Source organism: Jaculus jaculus, unplaced genomic scaffold, assembly GCF_020740685.1.
Source record: "Jaculus jaculus isolate mJacJac1 unplaced genomic scaffold, mJacJac1.mat.Y.cur mat_scaffold_34_1_3701052_arrow_ctg1, whole genome shotgun sequence".
In the NCBI taxonomy this organism is placed as follows: domain Eukaryota; kingdom Metazoa; phylum Chordata; class Mammalia; order Rodentia; family Dipodidae; genus Jaculus; species Jaculus jaculus.
In genome coordinates, this window is record NW_025423490.1 from 2776323 (window position 1) to 2786607 (window position 10285).

At 46.1% G+C, this 10285-nt stretch overlaps 2 protein-coding genes across 2 annotated transcripts; both read right to left on the reverse strand.

Annotated features, from left to right (window-relative positions):
• Window positions 1-1932: 1932 nt before the first annotated feature.
• On the reverse strand, window positions 1933-3514 carry LOC123457278 (ubiquitin carboxyl-terminal hydrolase 17-like protein 6). Its single transcript, XM_045141237.1, has 2 exons — window positions 3487-3514; window positions 1933-3374 (listed from the first exon to the last, which is right to left on the reverse strand). The coding sequence occupies exons 1-2, from the start codon at window positions 3512-3514 to the stop codon at window positions 1933-1935; spliced, it is 1470 nt and encodes a 489-aa protein (XP_044997172.1).
• A 4520-nt stretch (window positions 3515-8034) lies between these two features.
• LOC123457279 (ubiquitin carboxyl-terminal hydrolase 17-like protein 6) lies at window positions 8035-9616 on the reverse strand. Its single transcript, XM_045141238.1, has 2 exons — window positions 9589-9616; window positions 8035-9476 (listed from the first exon to the last, which is right to left on the reverse strand). The coding sequence occupies exons 1-2, from the start codon at window positions 9614-9616 to the stop codon at window positions 8035-8037; spliced, it is 1470 nt and encodes a 489-aa protein (XP_044997173.1).
• Between the last annotated feature and the right edge of the window lie 669 nt (window positions 9617-10285).

Sequence of the window (10285 nt, forward strand, 5' to 3'; positions counted from 1 at the left end):
GGTCATGGGATTGCTTAAGCCAATCACATTTGACTCAATTATCTCTGTGCTGATTGGGTCTGAATTCTAGGGACTTCATCCCCTGCCTTTAATGTATGAGATACTTTATCTTAATGACACTCTAACAACTGAACTATATCCCTAGAGTTTCTGAATGTATTTTTCTGAACAAACTCAGATCTGAAGTAATGTCATGAGCCATTGTCTCAAAGAATCTGAGAACAACTTGATGGGCTTTACCCAGTTGGAATACATGAGAACTGAATCGCCTGCAGCCATGGGATTGACATGAGATTCCTCCCCGCCCCCCTTCTTGGGTTATCCAGGCAGGGTTTCCCTCTATCTTAGGCTGTCCTGGAATTCACTCCGTAGTCTCAAAATGACCTCAAACTCATGGACATCCTGCCAGCCCTGCCGCTGGGTTCCCATGCACCTTCTGGGAAGAGAGGCGTGCACATCAACACCCTGTTTGTAAGTCCCCATTTTTATCTTACAAAAACACAGCTGAGTCTGGGGCGTGGTTGCCTCAATTAGACAAACAAGCCACACCTTAAACTGTTTGGATTTTCTTGTCATTCTTTTTGTTTTCTGCAAGCTCGTGGCTTTGAACTCATTCCTACCGCTGCTTCCCAAATGACACATGCCAGTGTTGGCATTAAAGGCATCAAAGGCCACACTTGACTAGTGTGAAACTAGACCTGGCAAAGCCAAAAAAAAAAAAAAAAAAAATAGTTGATAGTGTTGCCTGTTTTTCTAGTCCAGGTTGCAACTTTATCAATTTTTTTTTGTACTCTTTCCATTTTTTGTTTGTTTGTTTGTTTGTGTTGTTTTGTTCCTTTTTCGTGGTAGGGTTTCTGTCCAACCCAGGCTGAGGCTGACATGGAATTCACTATGGACTTTCAGGGAGCCCTCAAACTCAAGGTGATCCTCCTACCTCTGCCGCCCGAGTGCTGGGTTTAAACGCGTGCCCCAACACAAGGCCCTCTTTTCATTTCTTAGTATAAGAAAGTCTTTCTCAACATGAAAAAGACAGAATCGGGCCGCAGGAAAGGCTGAAGTCTTAAAGGCATTTCCTAGAAACGGGTGATGACCTGTGTTTGATTCCACAAAAGCCACCTATAGCCAGATACACCAGGTGGCACATCTATCTAGACATCATTGGCAGTGAAAAGAGACCCTGGTACACCCATTCTGTCTCTCTTCTTCTCCTTGATCATAATAACAAATAAAATACTTTTAGAAATGGACTCAGAAGTAATTAATATAATTTATTTGGTCAACATCGTTGCAGCTCATGTACAATAAGTCAGGTGATATTTAATTGTGTCAATTAGGAAACCATAGGAGGTAACTTCCCAGCTCCAAACCAAAGCCTGCAGCCTCACAATGTCATTTATTTCACACCAGCCTCCATGCCCTCTCAGAATGAGAAGGCATTTACATGTCAACAAACAAGACCGAAGAGATAAAAGTCAAATATCCAAAGTGATTATGAAGCCGGTGGGAGAGTCATGGCATCGAAATAATAATGCAAAGATGGCATAAAACTCATCAGAAACAATCCACAAGTCAACTTGACCCTGAGCAAATATTGGAAGTAGCACCATCTACACAGAAGGTGTACTCACTGGCACATCAACCAAGCTGGAGAAACTGCACAATAACCCCCAGTTTTTGGAATTTCAATTAGCCAAGTTGACAATCACAAGGCAGGTAGGATTCATTCCAGAAACGTGTCCACATTCGTGAGAAATGTGAAATATCCCAGCCCCTATCTGAGGAGCTGGAAGAAACCTCTGGAATATTAAAAGTGCGAGTTGGCTTCTAGTCCTCAACCACTCTGGAGGCAGACGCATGCAGACCATAGGGCCCTCCTGAGCTCTGGAAGGCCTGCTTGCACACAATAACGGGTCGGGTATTGAACTCAGAAGTCTACAAGACCAGAAGCCTCATGCCTTGCTTGTTCTTCTTCTGCTTCTTAGTGTGGGGCCTGACCAGGGAACTGCCCTGATCACACTCCAGTCTCACACCAGCTTGCACAAGAGAATTTTCCTTTTCTGCCTGATTTTCCCCCAAATCGCCTCTGTATTTTGCCTTGTGAATAATTACTACATTGGGTGGCAGAGTGACTTCTACTCTCCTGAGGTTAAATTGAGGCTTGAGTCTGTTTCTTTCTTGGAGGCTTTTCCACTGGTCTAGGGACATTTCTTTGGTGGCTGTATACTCCACAGGATCCTGTGACTCTGGAAGTTCCATAGAGAAGTTTCTGATGAGCTGTGTCTTCTGCTCTCCCACAACCTTCTCTTCAGCCCCGTGAGCTCCTGGGTCCGTGCCCACATGCAGATCAACACTGTTGTCTTGGATATCACTTTGCAGGAAATAAAACAGCACGTAGGCACGCTGCATTAGGACGGTAGAAATGTCACACCTGGTGACCTTCGTGTCCTCCATCTTATACCATTGTCCATTCCCAGCTTTTACATAACATAAGTAATGTCCATTGTGACCGCTCAGACCTGTGTGGACCAGCACAGCGTAGAGAACATACACAAGTGGCCCTCGGCCTGGCTGAGACATGTAAGGACCCATGTCAAGAGAGTCGGGAAATTTCACGTGCTGATTCACTTTGTCGCCCGTGAAAGCCGAGAACCTTTTCATCACAAGGATGAGAACCTTAGACACGGTTTTCAGAGTGAGTGTCTTCGTGGCTGGTACCTTCTTCAGACAAGTACTGCATTGGTAGGCATTCTCCCCGTGCAGTTTCTCGGGCTTCACCAGATCTTCCAAGGCTTGCCTCACACTCTGAGCTTCCCTGATATCCAGGGAAATGTCCAGGTAGGCGTCACAGGTGTCTGAGGCGCCACGGCAGAGGAGACATCTGACTTGGGATCTCCAGTAGCCCCCAAATATCTCGCGGATGATGGTGGCGTCCTCAGCACTGGAATCTGAGTCGCTTTTCCCTTCCAGGCAGCACCTCTGCATTGCATTGAGAAGGAACATCAAGAACTCATGGGCGTCTTCCTGCTTGTACCGATGGAAAGTACTGACCAGCGGCCCAGAGGGCCTGATAACATCACCTGATTGGAGGAGTGAGCGGGTCACGTGAGCTTCCAAGGCGCACATCATACAGAATCCCCGGTGACAGCAGGTCTGGGAGTGCTGCTGGGACAGCATCGCAGTGGCCAGAGGCGGTGTGTGTGTCAGACACTGCCGTGTGGCGTTCAGGTAGCAGGTGTTTCCCAGATTCTGGAGCCCAGCAGCGATGCCATAAAGCCTTTTCCAACTCAGGTAACGTTGCCGGCTCAGAGCATGCTCTGTTGCCTTGAAAGTCACCTTCAGCAGGTCTGCATCAGGTTGAGATGATCGGGATGAATCTACAGGTAGATAAACACACACATTAGATGAAGGTGAATCTGGAGGAAGTAGACAAAAGGCATTTGGCTGAAGTGATCTGAGTTTTGAAAGTATATTCAAAGGGACACTCACCTTCCCCATGGTTCTCAGGAGAATCCATGCTTCCAGAGTCAAGGCGAAAAATTTTCCTGTCTAGCTTCTCGAGGAGCACAAGCAAGTATCACCTTCTGCACATGTCTACAAGGCCTGAACTTCTCCAGCACCACAGACCTTTGATGGGTCAGTCTCGTGACCTCACCCACTCATGAACTGCTGGAACAACCTGAAAGATTTCAGTGGAATCAGTCATGGCACAGGTGGTCTTTAGGCCCGAGTCTCCAGAATCAAAATATTTCCAGATGGCTGGTGACCAGGGCCATGACTCCAAAGGCACCATAGTTCTGAGAAGAAGTGACAGGGTGTTCAGCAATAAGACACCTCTGTCACACCTTCTAAGACCCAGGGTCCATTGCTGAAGTTGTGGCGGAAAGAATGTAAGAGCCCAAAACAGGGCAGGTCTCCTTACGGTACACAAAAAGGCCCGGGGACTCGTGACTCTACAGTGCCTGGTACTACCCACCCACACAAGACCCTCATTTCCTAGGAGGAAATGATGATGCCATCCAAATGAAACATAGACTAATTGAGAGGAGGAAGGGAAATGATGGAGGGTGGTTTGTGAAGGGAATGTGGGGCTGGGTGGAAATCATCATGGCTTATGGAAGTTATCAATTCAACATAGTTTAAGCTGGGCGTGGTGGGGCACGCCTTGAGTTTCGGGACTCGGAAAGCAGAGGTGCGAGGATCGCCACTGAAGAGCCCAAACCAAAGTAACACCATGACAGTCTTTAAATATATTAATAGGCCTGAGTTTCTGTTTCCTTCCTGGGCCCAAATTACTGACACAACACTTGGCAGTTACTGGGAAAAACAACTGCAAACTGCTCAGTACCCAAATTAATCCCTGTAATGGGCCAATCAAAAAGGAACAATAAATGTTATCGATTCCTGTGGCTCTTCTGACTATAGACAAGTGTGCTGAACGCACCTCAGCTACTATGTAACCCACCACCTAGCACATTTAAATGTCAACCTATCATGGAACTGCCCCATTGCAACTTCCCCTTTGCTTTGTTTGAACCTAATGAAAGCTCTCTCCAGATGCCATTCGGGGCTCTTGGACGAACCCACTGCATTGGTAAAGTCTGGAGCACAAGCTAAGCCCGAAATAAAGCACTTTGCTGTTGCATATGTGCCTCACTCTCTTGGTGGTCTTTGGGGACTCTGAGATCTGGGCAAAACAGCCATGAGTTCAAGACCACCCTGACCACAAACTGAGTTTCATGTCAGCCTGGGCTACAGGGAGACCCTAAGCAGACAAACCATAAAAAGAAAATGTTACAAGTCAATGTTGGGCTGGGTGTGCTGGCGCATACCTTTAACCCAGCCCTTGGGAGGCCGAGGTAGGAGGATCACCATGAGTTCGAGACCACCCTGAGACTACATTCCAAAACTACGTTAGCCTTGCCTAGACTGAGTCCCTATCTCGAATAAACAAAACAGAACAAAACAAAATTAACATTGGCCTCACTTCTTTTCAATCATATCTGTGTTCCTGTGCTGCTTAGTTTTAGATGTCATGACCATGAACACTTTCCAAAATAACTAAGCAATGAAATATATTCATGTGCAATTTGGGGTGAGGAAATGTAAGTCAGAAACAATCGCCCCAATGTTAGGTCCTGTACTGAGGAGGCTTTTGTATTATATACATCGTACTGGGTAGTCTTTTCTCCTAAATGTGTGGTCTTTTCAATTGCTTAATTATTCAAGACCCGGATCTGCATTGCAACTGCTGACTTGTATTGAAAATCGTCTTTTTACCACCATTTCTACAGGCATCTGTCTGCGAAATAGCCATGGGGTGTTTTTTGTTTGTTTGAGTGTTTGTATAAAATTTACCTATCCCATATTCAAGATCTCTGGCACTAAGCCAGGGCTCTGGGCTCTGAGACCTAACAATGATAAGAGTCCTCCAAGATAAGTTGTATGAACTGTGAACCCAGCCTTTGGAAGTGTTTCCCGTGGGCCCACACTGGCATGGGATTAAACTTTCATCCTGATTCTCCTCTCAGTCTCTGGTGCCATTTCTATTAGCCTCCATTTCCAATAGCACCCTAACTAAGCCTTTCTGATGACCAAACCAACCTCTATACGAAAGTCATAGTTTTGCTGGCCTTGGTAGTGCATGCCACAATTTGCCATACTGGGGACAAAGACGTAGGAAGAATATCTGTGAATTCCAGACCAGTCTGACACTACGTAGTGAACTCAAGGTCAGCCTGGGCTAGAGAGAGACCCAACCACAAAAAAAAAAAAAAAAAAAAACAAGTAAAGTAAAATACAATACACTACAATGCAATATAATACAATACAATACAATACAATACAATACAATACAATACAATACAATACAATACAATACAATAAAATAAAATAAAATAAAAAAAAATATAAGTCACGTTCTTTTTCTTGAGTTTACTTGGCATTTCAATGCATATGTCCTCAAAGGATTTCCTCTTGTGAGCAACTTCTCAGGTGAGGAAGGAAGGAAGGAAGTGTAGCCAATTGATAGAGCTTTCAGGATGCAAGGAGAAAGGGAAGTGAGACAGGCTGAGTTCAGAAGGGCCTTTATACTGCCCCAGCCAGGGTCATGGGATTGCTTAAGCCAATCACATTTGACTCAATTATCTCTGTGCTGATTGGGTCTGAATTCTAGGGACTTCATCCCCTGCCTTTAATGTATGAGATACTTTATCTTAATGACACTCTAACAACTGAACTATATCCCTAGAGTTTCTGAATGTATTTTTCTGAACAAACTCAGATCTGAAGTAATGTCATGAGCCATTGTCTCAAAGAATCTGAGAACAACTTGATGGGCTTTACCCAGTTGGAATACATGAGAACTGAATCGCCTGCAGCCATGGGATTGACATGAGATTCCTCCCCGCCCCCCTTCTTGGGTTATCCAGGCAGGGTTTCCCTCTATCTTAGGCTGTCCTGGAATTCACTCCGTAGTCTCAAAATGACCTCAAACTCATGGACATCCTGCCAGCCCTGCCGCTGGGTTCCCATGCACCTTCTGGGAAGGGAGGCGTGCACATCAACACCCTGTTTGTAAGTCCCCATTTTTATCTTACAAAAACACAGCTGAGTCTGGGGTGTGGTTGCCTCAATTAGACAAACAAGCCACACCTTAAACTGTTTGGATTTTCTTGTCATTCTTTTTGTTTTCTGCAAGCTCGTGGCTTTGAACTCATTCCTACCGCTGCTTCCCAAATGACACATGCCAGTGTTGGCATTAAAGGCATCAAAGGCCACACTTGACTAGTGTGAAACTAGACCTGGCAAAGCCAAAAAAAAAAAAAAAAAAATGAGTTGATAGTGTTGCCTGTTTTTCTAGTCCAGGTTGCAACTTTATCAATTTTTTTTTGTACTCTTTCCATTTTTTGTTTGTTTGTTTGTTTGTGTTGTTTTGTTCCTTTTTCGTGGTAGGGTTTCTGTCCAACCCAGGCTGAGGCTGACATGGAATTCACTATGGACTTTCAGGGAGCCCTCAAACTCAAGGTGATCCTCCTACCTCTGCCGCCCGAGTGCTGGGTTTAAACGCGTGCCCCAACACAAGGCCCTCTTTTCATTTCTTAGTATCAGAAAGTCTTTCTCAACATGAAAAAGACAGAATCGGGCCGCAGGAAAGGCTGAAGTCTTAAAGGCATTTCCTAGAAACGTGTGATGACCTGTGTTTGATTCCACAAAAGCCACCTATAGCCAGATACACCAGGTGGCACATCTATCTAGACATCATTGGCAGTGAAAAGAGACCCTGGTACACCCATTCTGTCTCTCTTCTTCTCCTTGATCATAATAACAAATAAAATACTTTTAGAAATGGACTCAGAAGTAATTAATATAATTTATTTGGTCAACATCGTTGCAGCTCATGTACAATAAGTCAGGTGATATTTAATTGTGTCAATTAGGAAACCATAGGAGGTAACTTCCCAGCTCCAAACCAAAGCCTGCAGCCTCACAATGTCATTTATTTCACACCAGCCTCCATGCCCTCTCAGAATGAGAAGGCATTTACATGTCAACAAACAAGACCGAAGAGATAAAAGTCAAATATCCAAAGTGATTATGAAGCCGATGGGAGAGTCATGGCATCGAAATAATAATGCAAAGATGGCATAAAACTCATCAGAAACAATCCACAAGTCAACTTGACCCTGAGCAAATATTGGAAGTAGCACCATCCACACAGAAGGTGTACTCACTGGCACATCAACCAAGCTGGAGAAACTGCACAATAACCCCCAGTTTTTGGAATTTCAATTAGCCAAGTTGACAATCACAAGGCAGGTAGCATTCATTCTAGAAACGTGTCCACATTCGTGAGAAATGTGAAATATCCCAGCCCCTATCTGAGGAGCTGGAAGAAACCTCTGGAATATTAAAAGTGCGAGTTGGCTTCTAGTCCTCAACCACTCTGGAGGCAGACGCATGCAGACCTTAGGGCCCTCCTGAGCTCTGGAAGGCCTGCTTGCACACAATAACGGGTCGGGTATTGAACTCAGAAGTCTACAAGACTAGAAGCCTCATGCCTTGCTTGTTCTTCTTCTGCTTCTTAGTGTGGGGCCTGACCAGGGAACTGCCCTGATCACACTCCAGTCTCACACCAGCTTGTACAAGAGAATTTTCCTTTTCTGCCTGATTTTCCCCCAAATCGCCTCTGTATTTTGCCTTGTGAATAATTACTACATTGGGTGGCAGAGTGACTTCTACTCTCCTGAGGTTAAATTGAGGCTTGAGTCTGTTTCTTTCTTGGAGGCTTTTCCACTGGTCTAGGGACATTTCTTTGGTGGCTGTATACTCCACAGGATCCTGTGACTCTGGAAGTTCCATAGAGAAGTTTCTGATGAGCTGTGTCTTCTGCTCTCCCACAACCCTCTCTTCAGCCCCGTGAGCTCCTGGGTCCGTGCCCACATGCAGATCAACACTGTTGTCTTGGATATCACTTTGCAGGAAATAAAACAGCACGTAGGCACGCTGCATTAGGACGGTAGAAATGTCACACCTGGTGACCTTCGCGTCCTCCATCTTATACCATTGTCCATTCCCAGCTTTTACATAACATAAGTAATGTCCATTGTGACCGCTCAGACCTGTGTGGACCAGCACAGCGTAGAGAACATACACAAGTGGCCCTCGGCCTGGCTGAGACATGTAAGGACCCATGTCAAGAGAGACGGGAAATTTCACGTGCTGATTCACTTTGTGGCCCGTGAAAGCCGAGAACCTTTTCATCACAAGGATGAGAACCTTAGACACGGTTTTCAGAGTGAGTGTCTTCGTGGCTGGTACCTTCTTCAGACAAGTGCTGCATTGGTAGGCATTCTCCCCGTGCAGTTTCTCGGGCTTCACCAGATCTTCCAAGGCTTGCCTCACACTCTGAGCTTCCCTGATATCCAGGGAAATGTCCAGGTAGGCGTCACAGGTCTCTGAGGCGCCACGGCAGAGGAGACATCTGACTTGGGATCTCCAGTAGCCCCCAAATATCTCGCGGATGATGGTGGCGTCCTCAGCACTGGAATCTGAGTCGCTTTTCCCTTCCAGGCAGCACCTCTGCATTGCATTAAGAAGGAACATCAAGAACTCATGGGCGTCTTCCTGCTTGTACCGATGGAAAGTACTGACCAGCGGCCCAGAGGGCCTGATAACATCACCTGAATGGAGGAGTGAGCGGGTCACGTGAGCTTCCAAGGCGCACATCATACAGAATCCCCGGTGACAGCAGGTCTGGGAGTGCTGCTGGGACAGCATCGCAGTGGCCAGAGGCGGTGTGTGTGTCAGACACTGCAGTGTGGCGTTCAGGTAGCAGGTGTTTCCCAGATTCTGGAGCCCAGCAGCGATGCCATAAGGCCTTTTCCAACTCAGGTAACGTTGCCGGCTCAGAGCATGCTCTGTTGCCTTGAAAGTCACCTTCAGCAGGTCTGCATCAGGTTGAGATGATCGGGATGAATCTACAGGTAGATAAACACACACATTAGATGAAGGTGAATCTGGAGGAAGTAGACAAAAGGCATTTGGCTGAAGTGATCTGAGTTTTGAAAGTATATTCAAAGGGACACTCACCTTCCCCATGGTTCTCAGGAGAATCCATGTTTCCAGAGTCAAGGCGAAAAATTTTCCTGTCTAGCTTCTCAAGGAGCACAAGCAAGTATCACCTTCTGCACATGTCTTCAAGGCCTGAACTTCTCCAGCACCACAGACCTTTGATGGGTCAGTCTCGTGACCTCACCCACTCATGAACTGCTGGAACAACCTGAAAGATTTCAGTGGAATCAGTCATGGCACAGGTGGTCTTTAGGCCCGAGTCTCCAGAATCAAAATATTTCCAGATGGCTGGTGACCAGGGCCATGACTCCAAAGGCACCATAGTTCTGAGAAGAAGTGACAGGGTGTTCAGCACTAAGACACCTCTGTCACAACTTCCAAGACCCAGGGTCCATTGCTGAAGTTGTGGCGGAAAGAATGTAAGAGCCCAAAACAGGGCAGGTCTCCTTACGGTACACAAAAAGGCCCGGGGACTCGTGACTCTACAGTGCCTGGTACTACCCACCCACACAAGACCCTCATTTCCTAGGAGGAAATGATGATGCCATCCAAATGAAACATAGACTAATTGAGAGGAGGAAGGGAAATGATGGAGGGTGGTTTGCGAAGGGAATGTGGGGCTGGGTGGAAATCATCATGGCTTATGGAAGTTATCAATTCAACATAGTTTAAGCTGGGCGTGGTGGGGCACGCCTTGAGTTTCGGGACTCGGAAG

Bases quoted from the DNA above. Each gene is read 5' to 3' on its own strand.
- LOC123457278 (XM_045141237.1), bottom strand. From the start codon at position 3,514: ATGGATTCTCCTGAGAACCATGGGGAAG. The intron at 3,375-3,486 runs GTGAGTGTCCCT...ATCTACCTGTAG, and splicing joins TCCTGAGAACCATGGGGAAG to ATTCATCCCGATCATCTCAA.
- LOC123457279 (XM_045141238.1), bottom strand. From the start codon at position 9,616: ATGGATTCTCCTGAGAACCATGGGGAAG. The intron at 9,477-9,588 runs GTGAGTGTCCCT...ATCTACCTGTAG, and splicing joins TCCTGAGAACCATGGGGAAG to ATTCATCCCGATCATCTCAA.